The sequence below is a fragment of the Microcaecilia unicolor genome, chromosome 8 (genome assembly GCF_901765095.1).
Source record: "Microcaecilia unicolor chromosome 8, aMicUni1.1, whole genome shotgun sequence".
Classification (NCBI taxonomy): domain Eukaryota; kingdom Metazoa; phylum Chordata; class Amphibia; order Gymnophiona; family Siphonopidae; genus Microcaecilia; species Microcaecilia unicolor.
The window spans coordinates 212639428-212658167 of NC_044038.1; the positions used below are offsets into that span (position 1 = coordinate 212639428).

At 43.6% G+C, this 18740-nt stretch overlaps 1 protein-coding gene across 6 annotated transcripts in view; it reads left to right on the forward strand.

Moving 5' to 3' along the window:
• Window positions 1-18740, forward strand: part of BCAS1 (breast carcinoma amplified sequence 1) — a 114894-nt gene that overhangs the window by 66980 nt on the left and 29174 nt on the right. For all 6 annotated transcript variants that reach the window (XM_030213136.1, XM_030213139.1, XM_030213137.1 and 3 more), the window contains exons 5-6: window positions 16309-16470; window positions 18487-18546. In XM_030213136.1, coding sequence (XP_030068996.1) covers window positions 16309-16470; window positions 18487-18546 — 222 coding nt within the window. The remainder of the gene's footprint in view (window positions 1-16308; window positions 16471-18486; window positions 18547-18740) is intronic.

The window sequence follows — 18740 nt, forward strand, 5'->3', positions numbered from 1 at the left end:
CGTTTTAAATTTACTACTTTGTAGCCTCATTGCTGCCCCCTAGTCCTAGTATTTTTGGAAAGAGTAAACAAGAGATTCACATCTACTCATTCCATTTCACTCATTATTTTATAGACCTCTATCATATCTCCCCTCAGTCGTCTTTTCTCCAAGCTAAAGAACCCCAGCTACTTCAGCCTTTCTTCATAGGGAAGTCGTCCCATCCCCTCTATCATTTTTGTTGCCCTTCTCTGTACCTTTTCTAATTCCACTCTATCTTTTTTGAGATGCGGTGACCAGAATTGAACACAATATTTGAGGTGTGGTCGAACCATGGAACGATACAAAGGCATTATAACATCCTCATTTTTGTTTTCCATTCCTTTCCTAAAAATAACTAACATTCTATTTTGCTTTCTTAGCCACCGCCGCACACTGAGCAGAGGGTTTCAATGTATCATCAACGACGACACCTAGATCCCTTTCCTGGTCGGTGACTCCTAACATGGAACCTTGCATTATGTAGCTATAATTTAGGTTCGTCTTTCCCACATGCATCATTTTGCACTTGCTAACATTAAACGTCATCTGCCATTTAGATGCCCAGTCTCCCAGTCTCGTAAGGCCCTCTTGTAATTTTTCACAATCTTCTTGCGATTTAAGAACTTTGAATAACTTTGTTTCATCAGCAAATGTAATTACATCACTAGTTACTCCCATCTCTAGATCATTTATAACTAAAAGTGATAGTGCTCCTGAACGGTAGTTCTGCAATAATCGAAGACATTTGCACGCATAAAAAAAGGATTTTGACCCAGCAATGAGATTTTTGAAAATTACCCAACTTATAAAAGCATAAGGGCAGATAACATATAAATACATGTACAAGCATATGTATATATCAGGGAGATATGCCCTGGGTGGAAGGGAGAACGTTGCAGCAGATCATGCACTTATCCAATACATTTTGATTTCCAAAGTTTTTGAAAAAGTATCTGCAGAAATAGCAGGTGCAAATTTCTGCACGTACATTTACCAAGTCAATTTTCAAACAGAATTCAATATAGCATGCACACTTTAGACCTCCTCCACCTCCCCCTTGCGAGAGCAATTGACAATTGGACTTTTTGAAAACTAGGATTTGATGTCATTTATTTGATATTCTATCCACCTTATAATTGAAAGAGAAAAACGCCTGGATTTCGACCCAAATCGGGAGATAGACGTTTATCTCACAAAAACGAATAAGTCGGTATAATGGAAAGCCGATTTTGGACGTTTTCAACTGCACTCCGTCGCGGAAGCGTACAAAGTTGACGGGGGCTTGTCGGAGGCGTGGCGAAGGTGGAACTGGGGCGTGGTTATCGGCCGAGGAGAGATGGGCGCCTTTCGCCGATAATGGAAAAAAAGTATGCGTTTGTAGCTAGAATTTAGGGCACTTTTCCTGGACCCTGTTTTTTCACGAATAAGGCCCCCAAAAGTGCCCTAAATGACCAGATTACCACCAGAGGGAATCGGGGATGACCTCCCCTGACTCCCCCAGTGGTCACTAACCCCTTCCCACCACAAAAAAATGATGTTTCACAACTTCTTATTTTCACCCTGAAAAGTCATACCCACCTCCCTGGCAGCAGTATGCAGGTCCCTGGAGCAGCTGTTAGGGGGTGCAGAGGACTTCAGGCAGGTGGACCCAGGCCCATCCCCCCCCTACCTGTTACAATTGTGCTGCTTAATGCTTAGTCGTCCAACCCCCCCAAACCCACTGTACCCACATGTAGGTGCCCCCCTTCACCCCTTAGGGCTATAATAATGGTGTAGACTTGTGGGCAGTGGGTTTTGAGGGGGATTTGGGGGGCTCAACACACAAGGGAAGGGTGCTATGCACCTGGGAGCTCTTTTACCTTGTTTTTGGTTTTGTAAAAGTGCCCCCTAGGGTGCCCGGTTGGTGTCCTGGCATGTGAGGGGGACCAGTGCACTACGACTCCTGGCCCCTCCCACGAACAAATGCCTTGGATTTATTCGTTTTTGAGCTGGGCACTTTCATTTTCCCTTATCACTGAAAAACAAAAACGCCCAGCTCACAAATTGTCGAATAAAACATGGACGTCTATTTTTTTTTCGAAAATACGGTACGGTCCGCCCCTTCACGGACCCGTTCTCGGAGATAAACGCCCATGGAGATAGACGTTTTCGTTCAATTATGCCCCTCTATGTAATCACAACAGTAGCACAGCAGATTACAATAACTTCATTTAATGTCAATCAAAATAAAATCAAGCATTACCAGAATGACGTTTTGGGCAGAGAGTGCCTTACAAGCATATTTTAGGATTCATGAAAAAGTACCCACACCAATGGCAGCTGCACCTTTGCCTGAGACCATTTTCAAAGGAGAATGTTTTCTTTTTGAAAACTGATGCAAGTCTGAAGATAAAAAGTACCCTCTGACTTTCATAATGTATCCTTTGTTTGAAAACTTACGGGTATACATTTGTGTGATGAGCTATGCATGAAATGAATTCTCTGTGCCAGTCCTGCTACCTCCCCAATATACATAGATACATGTACTGTATGTGTTGGACAGTTTTCAAACGCTCCATTTCTGATTATGAATACTTGTTTTATGTGCAGAAATTCCTTTGAAAATTGTCCCCATAAGGACTTGCAGCACGAACACAGAAATATGGTGAATTACAGCGCAGTGAGAAGATCTCAGTTCATGTTATTTTCTGTTCACTCACGTCTTACTCAGGAACACAAGAGTTAAAAGCCATGAAAGAAGCACTGGGCAAGACAGAGACGCTTTAAAGGCAGGGCTCTTTCCTTTAAAGTAACACATTTCTGGCTAATATTCAGACGATTTAGCTGCACAGGAAAGCCTCTTGACTGGTTTAAGTGCCACTGGGTTACCCATCCCAGTGGCAGAGTTAACCAGAGACAGCACAGACTTCCACAGCACTGTTTGCCCCGTGCCAGGGTAGTCTGAGGGCAGAGTCGAGGTGGATCTGAGTTATCTGAGCACCACTGAAATTCAGTGCCAGTGCCCACCAGGGGCGTATCTGCGTGGGGCCACAGGGGCCTGGGTCCCCGCAGATTTCGCCCTGGCCCCCCCCCACCGTCAACCCTCCCCCGCTGCTTACCTTTGCTGGCGGGGGGGCCCCAACCCCCGCCAGCCGAGGTCCGACCCGAAGTCTTCATATTTCATCTTCCTCCGACTCCTCCGTGGCCATGCTGTAAGTAACACTGCTGATTCGTTGAATCCAGTTCGGAGTCTGACGTCGCAGCACGTTGTGTACTGCGAAGTCGGAGTCGGAGGAAGATGAAATATGAAGACTTCGGGTCGGACCTCGGCTGGCGGGGGTTGGGGCCCCCCACTAGCAAAGGTAAGCAGCGGGGGAAGGTGACGGCGGGGGGGGCGGGGTTGGAGAGCAGCAGCAGCGGCGGAGGGGGAGGCAAAAATGTGCCCCCCTCTCTCTGGCTCTGGCCCCCCCTACCGCCGGATTCCAGATACGCCCCTGGTGCACACATAACTATCCAGCTGTTTAGGACCACACAACGGCCCGATAATTATTCTGATTCTGGCGCTGAATAACAGCTGGCATCCAGATGACTTTGGCACCCACCCAAGACCTGAATATTCAGGTGCCCATGCCTGAATATGACTTGGCACTGATTAAGTGGGTTTTATTCAACTCATAGTGGTCAGCATTTCTAAAAACTGTGACCACTCTGAGCTGAATATCTACCTCTGAATTTTAAAGAAATAAAAATTCCATTTGAGACAGTATAGGATGTTTGCAGTGTTAAGGGGAGTCAAAACTGGAACAGGTTAGCCAGGCAAGTGGCAGAATCTCTATTAAAAGTGTTTTGTTTTGTTTTTAATAAGAGCAGGATAGACAAATATCTCTCTGGGATGATGTAGCACTGTGGTCCTTCCTGGAGCCAGGAAATGGATAAGGTGCCTTCTTGAAGCTCTTTTCAGCCATCAATTTCTGCAATTCTAGTGCAAAGCCTCTGTTACCATGATCTCTCCAGACTGATAGTTTAAGCTTTATAATGGTCTCCATAACCAAAAGACAGCAATTAAAGAGATGGAGCCCCTCACTCTATTTTCATATGCAGAGTACAAGGCATGCGATGAAGCTACAAAGTAGTAAATTTAACCCTAGAACGCATGACGTTAAAAATATACATATTAACGTCATGGGGGCCTTTTAGGCCCCCATGCACATAATGTAGAAAAACACACTTAAATAACTTTCACAAGTTTATTTCAAAATTGCTCAATAAAATATGAATAGTGGACAACATTTTAATTATAATTTTTCACAGAAAACACCAAAAAATCTTTTTTTTCCCAAATTTCACGCAAAGACATGAAAACACACAAAAATGCATAGAAATCTATAGCAAACTAGCTGCAGCTACATTTTTATTCTAACTTTCTTTTCTATTATATTATTCTTCCAAACAATTCTGACATGTTATTTTTTCAGAAGCGTGTTCTTTGCAAACAGTTTCCTTACAAGTGGAACAATATCGCTCAGTTTTCCTCTCTATGTTTCTTGGACACATGAAACAACGCTTTCGTTTTCTTTCTCCTGGCTCTGGAGTAATCTGAAACTGTACGCCACACCGTTTCATTGCTTCTTTAGTTTTCTTTGGCAAGCATTTCAAGTCGCTTCGCTCTATCATGTGACGTATTACAAGTTCATGACAAAGGTCCTTCAAGAATAAGCGTCTCCTGTCCTTCCTCTGTGCATGAAATTCAGGATGAGTTTCTGTATAAATAATGAATGAATTTAGGGCTGCTACATCAAGCATATTTGAAAATAGTACTACAGGCCATCGTTTTGTTTGCCTCTTACACGAATATTCTCCCACCATTTCATCCATTTTATCTACACCTCCTTTTGTTGCATTGTAATGCAGGATGATTTCTGGTTTCAATTTTTGGTTATTGCTGTCAACACTGCAATCGTGATGCATGGTACTGAGTAAAATTACAGATTTCTCCTTCTTTGCCTTGTAAGATACCAAAGTCGCTTTGTTATTGAATCCAAAGACACTCTCATAAAGTGCTCGCTGACGATTGTGTTTGAGTGCTGCTGGAATTTCTCGTCTGTTTTGCTTTATAGTACCAACAAGTGTAATAGCTTTTGCAAGCAGAAAATTGCCTAGTTCAACATTGGTGAAATAATTGTCCATGGTGATGTTTCTACCTGAATTGAATATTGGAACAGCAAGAGTTTTGACTATTTCATACCCCAGATCCTTCTGTACTGGTGCACCAACCTCTTTGCCACAGTAGATTACGCCATTTATGCCATAATAATTTGCAGAATCACACATCCAGAAGATTTTTATACCGTACTTGGCTGGCTTGCTGGGCATGTATTGTATGAATTTGCAGCGTCCTCTGAACGGTACAAGTTGCTCATCTACAGTAACATTAGTACTAGGATTGTAAAGTTTTGTGCAATTTTTGATAAATATGTTCCAGATATAACTGATAGGGGCTAATTTGTCTGTTTCAAACCTCGCTGCACGAGTTCGCTTATCATCAAAGCGAATGATCCTTCTAATTTCCTCATATCTGCCCACTGACATTGTCGCCTTATAGTGTGGATCAGAAAGTGGGTCCAGAAATAATTCTCGTATTGGGACATCATACGATTTTTGACTCCCTGCCAGCAGGAAAAGTCCAATATATGCATAAAGTTCCTCTTTTGAGATATTTTTCCAGGACTTATTTTTTGCTGAAGCGATACGTCTTCCTTCTAGGTTTGAACATAATAGGACCTCTTCTGCAATATTGTCAGAAAAATAAGTACAGAATACATCTTTTGGGGTAAAGTAACTGGGACTTCCCACAGCTCCTTGAGCCTGCCTCACAATATTGTGTATTGGAGTACGTCCGACTAATGTAGGATTACTGTCCCAAAAAAACATTCGTTTTGGATGTTCTACTTATCACTTCTTGAGGATCCACTAGATTCACTTCTTCATCATCAGAAGAATCACTGGATGAGGATGTTTGATTAGCTGGTGGCAGATATTCTTCATCAGACAAAGATAGTTCACTTTCATCATCGCTTTGAAACATAATCGCTTCAATCTCTTGGTCAGTCAGACATTTGGAGGAAGACTGTGCCATTGCTGACTAGATGTTAGAAAATGAAACAGATTTCCTCTCAACAGCTTATCTTATCACAGGTCCTTCAGCAATTAGCTCACAGTGTATACTGTCCTCAGTGTTCAGAGGACCTGAGGTGATGTCATGGCCTTATCACTCCCTCCAAAAATCACATGACATCCTCACATGTTATTATCCACACCCTGGCCCCTCCACCAGCATTACTGAGTACAAATAAAGTAACTTGAGACACAAACACTTCTGAGAACATGATAAAAACAGCGGGGGCCTAAAAGGCCCCCAATTCGTACAGATGTAATTTTCACCAAACAAGCATTGTTACACCATAATGCCTATGAAAAAAAATTATATGAACAACTGGATATTATCAACAATGACATACTTGAGTAATACCTTGAGTTTCAAAATTCTAACTAAAGTAATTTTGCAGATAATAGCAAAAATGTAAGCATGGGGGCCTAAAAGGCCCCCAATATGCGTTCTAGGGTTAATACAAATTGGAGAACATTTTTCTTCACTCAACGCGTAATTAAACTCTGGAATTCGTTGCCAGAAAATGTGGTAAAGGCGGTTAGCTTAGCGGGGTTTAAAAAGGATCTGGCCGGCTTCCTAAATGAAAAATCCATAGACCATTATTAAATTGACTTGGGGAAATACCACTGCTTATTTCTGGGATAAGCAGCATAAAATGTATTGAGTTTTCTGGGATCTTGCCAGATATTTGTGACCAGGATGCTGGGCTTGATGAACCTTTAGTCTGTCCCAGTGTGGAAATACTTATGTACTAAGACTTCAGTGTTTATTCAATGCCTGTCAGTATAGAACTACATTCTAACCTCACATAGTCCCACACAATGAGGAAATTCATGAATTAATAAAGCATTTATTATTGAAACTAAAGGAAAGATAAATGATACGCCTGAAATGTTTCACTGAAGCACAATTCATATTCAATTAAACCATTCTTTCCCCTGCTTCGGTAACGACCTGACCCACACAGAAGGATAAGCATTTATAAAGAGTGTTTAAACTATTTCTTGAGAAAGCAAGACTTTTTATACATAGACATTCAATATTCCGAGAAAACAAGGGCTGAAAACTGAACCAGGCACCGCCCTCATTTACAGGCAGAGCTGTCTTTCATTCACTTTCTGAAGTAGACTTTATGGTAGACATTCATTAGGGATGTGCAAGCAAAGCATTTTTATATAATTCTTCCTTTTTTGTTCTTTTTATTTGGGTCATTTTAAAAATTAAGCTTATTTTATGATAGATTTTTTTTATAGATTCCATATATAGCGCCAATAAAATTGGCGCAGAAAAAAATGCTATTCTATAAACCATGCTTACAGTTAGGTGCGGTTTATAAAATAGTGCTTATGCCCAGGAATCACACCAAACGTTAGGTGCGGCCATTTGAACCAACTGAAATGTGGTGCAAATGTACACACCTACATTAGGTGTGTATCTCCGTTATTCTATAACAATGTGCATTAATTTTAGGAATGTCCCCATTACACCCATGACCCTCCCATTTCTACACCCCCTTTTTGAGATCACGCGTACGTTTTAAGCGCGGATCCCATGCCTAAATTTATGTGCGTAAATGCCAATTAAATGTAATTAGTGCCATAAAAGCCTGTTATAAAGCAACACCAGTAATTGGGAAGCAAAGCCAGTGCTGGGCAGACTTCTATGGTCTGTGCCCTGATCACAGCTGAATAGATTTGGATGGGTTGGAGTGGAGCTTTTCAGGGGCTTCGATGACAACTTCAGAAGTTTTAGAACATGGACAGTACCAGGCAGACTTCTACGGTCTATGCCCTGAAAATGGCAAGGACAAATCAAGACCAGGTTATACATATAAAGTATCACATCATATCTTATGTAATGAGTTTATCTTGTTGGGCAGACTGGATGGACCGTACAGGTCTTTATCTGCCCTCATCTACTATGTTATTATATTGGCGCTAATTAGCTTGTTATTGCGTGCGCATATTGGACACATGCCCAAATTTGTTCATGCAATTATGGGCAACTTTTATAGAATTAGGGGTTATCGGTGGAGGAGTAGCCTAGTGATTGCAACACTCAGTTAGCAACCAGGGAAGCCAGGGTTCAAATCCCACTGCTCCTGCTTCTTGTGAACTTGGGTAAGTCACTTAATCCTCTTTTGCCTCAAGTACAAATTGAGATTTTCAGCCCTCTAGAAACAGGGAAATGCCTAGACTACCTGTATTAACTTACCCCGAGCTACTACTGAAAAGGTGTGAGCTAAAACCAAATAAATAAATACATTCCCCCCCGATATTCAAAAGCATCAGCTCCTGGCCAGTTAAATGCCCCATAGCCAGCTATCTGGTGATATTCAGCAGGGGCTAGCTGGCTACCTCCCACTGACTATCCTAGGTTAGCAGCTAGCAGATATCCAGTTATATTGGCCAACATAACTGACTATCCACCGATTTTCATCCTCTCTTTAGCGGCTATTTTTGTCCATGTGAATATGTGGGATATCTTTAGCCATTTAGAAGATAACTGGCTCACCTCTGAATATCAACATAGCCGGTTATCTTCTAACCACCCAAAAATAAACCGAATATTCAATGCTGGTCACTGGAAATGGCCTGGCATCGAAACGGTCTACAGATTCAACACTAAAATATAATGACGTTTTCATAGTCTTTTCCAAAACTCTGAGTTTAATATTGATCATTCCTTGATGGATATTGTGTTTTAGTGTTGAATCTGCAGACCTCCTGACACAGGCCCTAGAGCCGAAACACGGTCCATGTCAGCTCATATCCACTGGATAAAGATCTTCTGCCAACCATCGTTCGCTTTGCTGTGTCTTGTGTATTGACCATTCAATAACTTACGGTGAAGAGAGCTAGTGTAGACATCATAGCATTTCATGGTTTTCAAAACAGTGCTGACACCAAAAGCAGGTGAGAGGGATTCCAAGGGTTGTGAACAGACTAAACTATTTTTGGCCTGACATTTATTGGCACTAATTCTGTTTCCAGTGCTAGCTAACTAGGTAAATACCTACTTCCAGGTGTGTGGTGAAAGCCTATTCTATAATGGCATCTGAAGGGGCATAAATCGAACGGGGCCGGCCATCTATAAGGGCGGCCATCTCTAATGATGGCCCCGTTAAGCGGCGTACCCGACTGTATTATCAAAACAAGATGGCCGGCCATCTTTTGTTTCGATAATACGGTCGGGGCGGCCAAATCTCAACATTTGGGCCGTCCTTAGAGATCGCCGGTGTTAGAGATGGCCGCTATTGGTTTTCACCAATAATGGAAACTAATGGCAGCCATCTCAAACCTGGCCAAATCCAAGGCATTTGGTCGTGGGAGGAGCCAGCATTTGTAGTGCGCTGGTCCCCCTCACATGCCAGGACACCAACCGGGCACCCTAGGGGGCACTGCAGTGGACTTCACAAAATGATCCCAGGTGCATAGCTCCCTTACCTTGGGTGCTGAACCCCCCAAAGCCCCCCCCCCCAAAAAAAACCCACTCCCCACAACTGTACACCACTACCATAGCCCTTAGGGATGAAGGGGGCACCTACATGTGGGTACAGTGGGTTTTTTTGGGGGGGAGAGGTGTTTGGAGGGCTCCCATTTACGACCACAAGTGTAACAGGTAGGGGGTGATGGGCCTGGGTCCGCCTGCCTGAAGTGCCCTGCACCCACTAAAAACTGCTCTGCATAGTGCTGTCATGGAGCTTGGTATGACATTTGAGGCTGGCAAAAAAATGTTTTCTAATTTTTTTTTGGGTGGGAGGGGGTTGGTGACCACTGGGGGAGTAAGGGGAGATGATCCCCGATTCCCTCCAGTGGTCATCTGGTCAGTTGGGCACCTTTTCAAGGCTTGGTCGTGAACAAAAAGGGACCAAGTAAAGTCGGCCAAATGCTCATCAGGGCCGGCCTTCTTTTTTCCATTATCGGCCGAGGCCGGCCATCTCTTAACCACGCCCCCGTCCCACCTTTGCTACCCTGCTGCCATGCCCCCTTGAACTTTGGCCAGCCCTGCGATGGAAAGCAGTTGAAGCCAGGCTTTCGATTATACCGATTTGGCCGGCTTTAGGAGAAGGCCCGCCATCTCCCGATTTGTGTCAGAAGATGGCTACCCTTCTCCTTTGAAAATAAGCAGGCTGGCCTCCCGGTGATAAGACTCTGGTGAGACCTCATTTAGAAAGAATACTGTATACAGTTCTGGAGACCGCACCTTCAAAAAGATATAAACACCACCTCTCGCGGGAGGGCATTCCAAGCATCCACTACTCTCTGTGTGAAAAAATACTTCCTGACATTTTTCTTGAGTCTGCCCCCCTTCAATCTCATTTCATGTCCTCCATGGCGTAAGTGCACAGGAGATAAGCCTCCTTCAATTGAAATGAAGTTCTGGAATGGGGGGAAGAAGGTGAAAGGGGACACCTGAGGAAATAGTTCTTTAAAGAAAGAATGATGGATGTATGGAATGGACTCCCAATGGAGGTGGTGGAGATGAAAACAGAGGGTGCAAAATGCTCCTAAAAGAACAATTTTCGCAGTGCATAAGTATGAGCCTATTATACACCTATTACAACTACATTGGTAACTGATAGAGGCTAGGTTACAATTTAAAGTAGCTGTTATGATTTTTAAAGCTTTTTATGGGGGTATTCCAATTTATCTGGTTTATTATTTTTCTTTTTTGAATGGAAGGCATTTTACATAAGTACATAAGTATTGCTATACTGGGAGAGACCGAAGATTCATCAAGCCCAGCATCCTGTTTCCAACAGTGGCCATTCCAGGCCGCAAGTACCTGGCAAGCTCCCAAAAACAGTACGATACATTTTATGCTGCTTATCCTAGAAATAAGCAGTGGATTTTCCCCAAGTCCATTTTAATAATGGTCTATGGACTTTTCCTTTAGGAAGCCATCCAAACCTTTTTTAAACCCCGCTAAGCTAACTGCTTTTACTACATTGTCTGGCAACCAATTCCAGAGTTTAATTACACGTTGAGTGAAGAAATATTTTCTCTGATTTGTTTAAATTTACTACTTTGTAGCTTCATTACATGCCCCCTAGTCCTAGTATTTTTGGAAAGAGTAAACAAACGATTCACATCTACCTGTTCCACTCCACTCATTATTTTATAGACCTCTATCATATCTCACCTCAGCCGTCTTTTCTCTAAGCTGAAGAGCCCTAGCCGCTTCATAGGGAAGTCATCCCATCCCCTTTATCATTTTTGTCGCCCTTTTCTGTACCTTTTCTAATTCCAATAAATCTTTTTTTTTGAGATGTGGTGACCAGAATTGAACACAATATTTGAGGTGCGGTTGCACCATGGAGCGATACAAAGGCATTATAAAGTCCTCATTTTTGTTTTCCATTCTTTTCCTAATAATACCTAACATTCTATTTGCTTTCTTAGCAGCCGCCACACACTGAGCAGAGGGTTTCAACGTATCATCAATGATGACGCCTAGATCCCTTTCCACTAGGAATCTTTACTTGCTAGGCTGGAGGGCCGCCGAGAGACTGGGCCAGGCCTCGGGCAAGTCCGCCCCCAGGGCCCCGTCCCCGCTGCCACCCCCCCCCCCCCCCAAGGTCGTCAATGTCGCCGCCCCCCCTCCGTCCACCACCGGGCCGGGCCCCCCTGAATTCAAATCATAGCGCCTCACCTCGACCTCGCTCTGTGTGAAAGAAGCGCAGCAGCGGCAGTCTGCAGATCGCCTCCCTTCGGGCCTTCTCTCCCTGTGTCCCGCCCTCGTCTGACGTAACTTGGAGGCCTGGGCCCGGGCAATTTTGTCCCACCCCCGCCCCCCCCCCCCCCCCATCTCGGCAGCCCTGACTAGGCTTTCCCTCTGTTCAAAATATGAAGGCTTTGCATCCTTTTAATGCTTCTTTATTTTACCAAACAGCAGTGTGCTGGAATTCTTTGCCTTCTTTTCTTAGACAAATGGGAGATAATTATCAATTCAGAAAGTTGTTGAAGACTTCCCTTTTTAGAAAATGTGTTAGAAGTTTTTAATTCATTCTGTTTTAGCCTATTTGGTTGTTATGACCTTTGTCATATGCAGTATTTTAGATTTTTCTGAAGAATTCTTCAGATTTTTATTGTTACCCTCACTGAACTTGTTGGTAGTTGTGGGATATAAGATTACAAAAATATAATGTAATATCTGAATTCAAGAAAGCTTAGGACAAGTACATAGGATCTCTAGGGGAGAGGAAGCAATAGTAGATGACATGGATGAACAGACTGGATAGATCATATGGAGGGGCATAATCGAACGAAAACGTCTATCTCCATGGGCGTTTATCTCCAAGAACGGGTCCGTGAAGGGGCGGACCGAACCATGTTTTTGCAAAAAATAGACATCCATGTTTTATTCGACAATTTGTGAGCTGGGCGTTTTTGTTTTTCAGTGATAATGGAAAATGAAAGCGCCCAGCTCAAAAACGAATAAATCCAAGGCATTTGTTCGTGGGAGGGGCCAGGAGTCGTAGTGCACTGGTCCCCCTCACATGCCAGGACACCAACCGGGCACCCTAGGGGGCACTTTTACAAAAACAAAAAAAAAGGTAAAAGAGCTCCCAGGTGCATAGCACCCTTCCCTTGTGTGTTGAGCCCCCCAAATCCCCCTCAAAACCCACTGCCCACAAGTCTACACCATTACTATAGCTCTAAGGGGTGAAGGGGGGCACCTACATGTGGGTACAGTGGGTTTGGGGGGGTTGGACGACTAAGCATTAAGCAGCACAATTGTAACATGTAGGGGGGGATGGGCCTGGGTCTACCTGCCTGAAGTCCACTGCACCCCCTAACAACTGCTCCAGGGACCTGCATACTGCTGCTAGGGAGGTGGGTATGACATTTGATGATGAAAATAAAAAGTTGTGAAACATCATTTTATTTGTGGTGGGAGGGGGTTAGTGACCACTGGGGGAGTCAGGGGAGGTCACCCCGATTCCCTCCGATGGTCATCTGGTCATTTAGAGCACTTTTTTGGGACCTGTTCGTGTGAAAAAAGGGTCCAACAAAAGTGTCCTAAATGTTCGCTAAAAACGCCTTTATTTTTTCGATTATCGCCCATCTCTCCTCGGCTGATAACCACGCCCCAGTTCCACCTTTGCCACACCTCTGACACGCCCCCATCAACTTTGTCCGCATCCGCGACGGAGTGCAGTTGAAAACGTCCAAAATCGGCTTTCGATTATACCGATTTATTCGTTTTTGTGAGATAAACTATCTCCCGATTTGGGTCGAAATCTAGGCGTTTTTCTCTTTCGATTATAAGGTGGATGGTCTTTTTCTGTCTTCATTTTTCTCTGTTTCTATGTTTCATTATACAATACTAACAGATCCCAGTTCAGGGCACCCAAAATCTAGGTTCCCACATTGACATCGGCCATAGACCTGACAGAACTGTGGATGCCTAAATGTAACAAGGTCATGTGTAACTTACAGTATTCTTACAGTGGCATACATAGGTGGCAGCACTGCCCATGCCCCTTCCATGTGAACACCCTCTTGCAATTACGCACTTTGGGACAGATTCTATATATAGTAACATAGTAGATGACGGCAGAAAAAGACCTGCACGGTCCATCCAGTCTGCCCATCAAGATAAACTCATATGTGCTACTTTTTGTGTATACCCTACTTTGATTTGTACCTGTTCTTTTCAGGGCACAGACCGTGTAAGTCTGCTCAGCATTATCCCCACCTCCCAACCACCAACCCCCGCTTCCCACCACCGGTTCTGGCACAGACCGTATAAGTCTGCCCAGCACCATCCCCACCTCCCAACCACCAGTCCTGCCTCCCACCACCGGTTCTGGCACAGACCGTATAAGTCTTCCCAGCACCATCCCCACCTCCCAACCACCAGTCCCGCCTCCCACCACCGGTTCTGGCACAGACCGTATAAGTCTGCCCAGCACCATCCCCACCTCTCAACCACCATCCCCGCCTCCCGCCACCGGCTCTGCCACCCAATCTCGGCTAAGCTCCTTAGGATCCATTCCTTCTGAACAGGATTCCTTTATGTTTATCCCACGCATGTTTGAATTCCGTTACCGTTTTCATTTCCACCATATATATATGGTGCCTGAAAAATCCATGCAGTAAACATTTCCATTTAAGTGTATTCTATAAGTGGTCATTGGGTAAGGGGGGAGGAGTAGGACCAGTTCAGCATCTGCAACATATAGGGGGGGGGGGGGGGTTAAGCTCTGACCCATTCCCACCCTAAACTACTGTCATGATATCTCGCAATCAAGACCATTAACAAAGCTGTTTCTCCAAATGTTTTCTTACTGTAAAGGTAAAATATTATTTATTAGATTCGTGTAGGTCTTTATTCTACTGCACAACTTATACATCTACCTGTTTGTTTGTTTTTGATTGCTGCTGCACTTCAATTTCAAATTTCCACACTACCTCAGGCCACTTTTTACTGCAGCTTAGTAAAAGGGCCCCTCAATGAGTAATTACACTCTGGAATTTGTTGCCAGAGACCGTGGTAAAAGTAGTTAGCTTAGTAAGGTTTAAAAAAAAGTTTGGATAATTTCCTAAAAGTCCATAAGCCATTATTAAGATGGACTTGGGAAAACCCACTGCTTAGTTCAAGGATAAGCAGCATAAAAGCTGTTTTACTGTTCTGGGATCCTGCCAGGTATTTGTGACCTGGATTGGCCACTGTTGGAAACAGGATACTGAGCTTGATAGGCCTTCGGTCTGTCCCAGTACGGCAACACTTATGTACTTATGTACTTGGGATTCTGAAAGGAATCTTGCTACTCTTTGGGGTTCTAAATGGAATGTTGCTACACTGAAATTCTGCATGGAATCTTGTTATTCTTTAAAATTCTAGAATCTTGCTACTCTTTAGGGTTCTACATAGAATGTTGCTACTATTTAGGTTTCTGCCAGGTACTTGTGACCTGGATTGGCCACTGTTGGAAACAGAATGTTGGGCTTGATGGACCGTCAGTCTGTCCCAGTATGGCTAGCTTATGTTCTTATGCAGTTTTGTAGCAGACTTAACCTGAGGCACTGTGATTGCCTGTCGCTCTCTGCCCCAGCCCCTACTGGCTAGTTCTATCTTCCAATCCCTGACCCGTTAGCATCCAGTCGGGGTGAGGGGTTACTTCAGCCCCATTATCAAGCCCAGTTTAGTCTGAGGCTTCTCCTATAGGGAGTTAAGGCCAAATTGTTTTCCCAAAACTCTTAAAGGGGTTGCCCCCTTCTACTTGGCAAGTTGTTAAAGTTAGGGCTGGTGTTTGAACCACCACAGTACTTGTGTAACAAATTAAGGGGCCCTTTTACTAAGCCACGTAAGCGTCTACGCGCGCCCAATGCATGCCAAAATGGAGTTACCACCCGACTACCGTGTGGCTCTTCTGGTAATTTCATTTTTGGCGCGTCCGATACATGCGTCTGAAAAATATTTTTTATCTTCGGGCATGCATAACGGACGTGCGCCAAGTGGAATTTGGCGCACATAGGTCATTACCCCCCTGTTACCGCGTGAGTCTTTACCGCTAGGTCAATGGCTGGCGGTAAGGTCTCAGACCCAAAATGGACGCGTGGCAATTTTCATTTTGCTGCATGTCCATTTTTGACAAAAATGTTTTAAAAGACCCTTTTTACAGGCGCGCTAAAAAATGGATCGGTGCGCGCCCAAAACCTACTCCTACACTACCGCAAGCCATTTTTCAGCGCACTTTTGTAAAAGGACCCCTAAGGATGATTTAAAGCCCAGAGGCTTTCTTTTACTATGTAATTAAACGTTGAAAACAACGAGGTCAGCTAAGACTGCCCAAGTGTTATTTTTGAGGACTGTTTTGCAGTCCTAAAGAGAAAGGGGAATTGTTTTCCAAGCAATAATGCAAGTTTAACAGTTGTGCTATGTTCTGCAGCCGAGCGCAAAATGTTACTCCCAGCAAGTGCAAGCACTGAATACATTAATACTGAGAGAGCATGAAAAGCAAAACAATGGTTCGTCAATGCTCGATTGTTCCCCAAACGTAGGCTGAAGTATGGCAGGAATCGGGGGTATGAGACCCAGAGTGATGCAAGTGCACAAGATTAGTTCACATCTGCATTCCACCAAATGAAGTAGACAAATCTGTGAGCGCAGCTCTGCTCCTTTTGCAGAATATAGATGTTGACAGCCAGAGCGTTGTGCAGCTTCAGAGCTCGGCCACTTTCAGCTCCCCATCCGAAGAGGATCTTAAGGAGTCCAGGGCAAAAGAAGAAAACAGCAAAGCTGCAGCCTCTCCGGAAAATAATCCTGTCATGAGTTTCTTTAAAACCCTGGTAAGATTTAATCTGCAGTTTTATTCTCCGCTAGGATGTGCAAGGGGGGTGGGGAGGGGAGGGGGGCAACTTTATCTTCTTTTCCAGTGAGGATCCTGGTCCTGTTCTTTACTAAGGCAAATATGGGAATTGCTTTCCCCAGATGGAAAAACTGGAAGATTTTACTTCATGCAAATCTTTGTCTTGAATATTCATTGTGGATATCCTGAAAACCTGACTGCTGGGGTGCCTCCAGGTCCAGGTTTGGAAACCACCTTAGCACATCTGTTTCCATATATTCAAAAGCTCTGATACCTTCCTCTCTGTTCGGGATGTGAGTGGCAAAAAAAAAAAAAAGATATTTGGTTTGTGCTCATTTTAAACGATTTGTTTTTTCATTTTGGGGCATTATTTCATATTCATTTCAGGGATTTGTTTTTTTGAGCATTAGATTTTTTTTCAGCACGTAAATTATTGTGTGTATTCTCATTCATAGGTATACACATATACAAGTGATTTGCATGCACTTTTACATTTTTTTGGCACCCTGACAAACTCAGCGCATGTTCAGGAATGTACACCCCTACTTTCTATATCAAGCATTCTGCTTAGGCAAATGTTTTCATCTGCAATTGAATGTGTTCTTAGGAGAAACATAGTTTCACAGGCATAGATGAAATTGTGCTCTTTGCCCCTTAATAACTTTGTATGGTGAGGTAGGTGTAGATTCTGACAGATTTTGATCCACAACATGCTGAGCTTAGTGTATATTAGTGGAGAAGGGAAGAGAGTCACCACGCACTTTACCTTTCTCTCCTCCTCCACCTGCAAGTAAGTTGTCCTTGATCCTATTTTCCTGCATTCCTGCCTCTTCCTGTTTTTTGCTGTCATTCTTGCTCTCTCTTTCTCAACTTTCTGTCTTTCACCCCTGCACATTCTCTTCCCCCTCTCTTCATTCCTCCTTTTTCACTCTTCTCTCTCTTTCCTCCTACCCCCATTGGCCCCCCCCCCCCTCTCTCTCACATCTTCTCTCCCTTTTCTCTTGCAACTTTCTCCCTTATCTTGTTTTTTTAATTTGTTTTTCAAATATCTCTGTTGGGCAAATGAACAGAATACAAACATTAACAACCCACAATTCACATGACAAAAAAACCCCTAAACAATTTGCGATGTAATCTCAACACTAATACATTAGAACATGCTGCTAAGGGTACCAAACAAAACCCAAAGGTAGAGGTAAAAGAACCCTACGCATAATTCAAACAGCAAACCAGGAAGTAGGGGTGGACCAAAAAATCTTCACAGCCAGGGATAAATAAAAGCAACTTTGAATGAGCACCACGCTAGTGTATGACCCAACAAGGGGCCGTGTTTCGACGGAACAACCGACTGCCTCAGGGGGTCTGTATAAAGAAAGTATAAACACAACCAAAAGGTTGGTATAAGAACAGGTGAAACATATGGGTACAGCCCCCATCTGTTCTTCTCTCCCCACTTTCTCCTTCCTCACCCACTTTCCCACTTTCTTTCTCTCTCCCTCCTCCCAGAACATACTCACAGACTTAGAATATAGACCCATTAATCCTGAAGCTGATCAGCCATTTTTCCATGTGTGTGGGTTTTGTTTTGCTATGTAGACATCAGTAAGACATGATGGGTAATGAGAGGTCAGCTGGGATCTCTTGACTTTGCCCCAAGAAGTAAATTGTAGATGGGTTTGAAAGTCCAGGCGTCAATGTTTCTAAGCAGATGTTCCCAGCAGATTCTGTTAATACTTGTACATATATAAATATGCATGAGACATGGGCAGGTGAAATATTCTGATACGTTATGGGTTCATGATGCTGCTATCGATGTTTCTATGAACGTACTCTGAAATGTTGAACTCGTTATTACATTTCCAATGATAGTGCTGGACTGCGAAATACCCTTGGGGCCCTGGAGGGCAAAGTCAAGTTTTGCCATTTGTAGCCGCCACAGTGAAAGTGCTTTTTAAGAATTCAGCCTACAAAGATCTTGTTTCTTGCACTATTTAAGGTGACACCCAAATCGCTACCCAAACCTGAGGATGAGCCAAAGAGTGACTCAGAGGATAAGGTAAGGCCTTTGGATTTCAATCTCTTACTTTCGTCGCATGCGCTGCGCTCACCTTAAATCCCCAGGGCCTATACAGTTAACTAGTGCTTGAGTTGAAGGTTCATTATGAAAGGGTAAAGGATTTGGGGGGGGGGGAAGACTAGACCCAGTTTAACATATCAACCAGTTTAATGTCAAATGCATTTTCTGAGGTC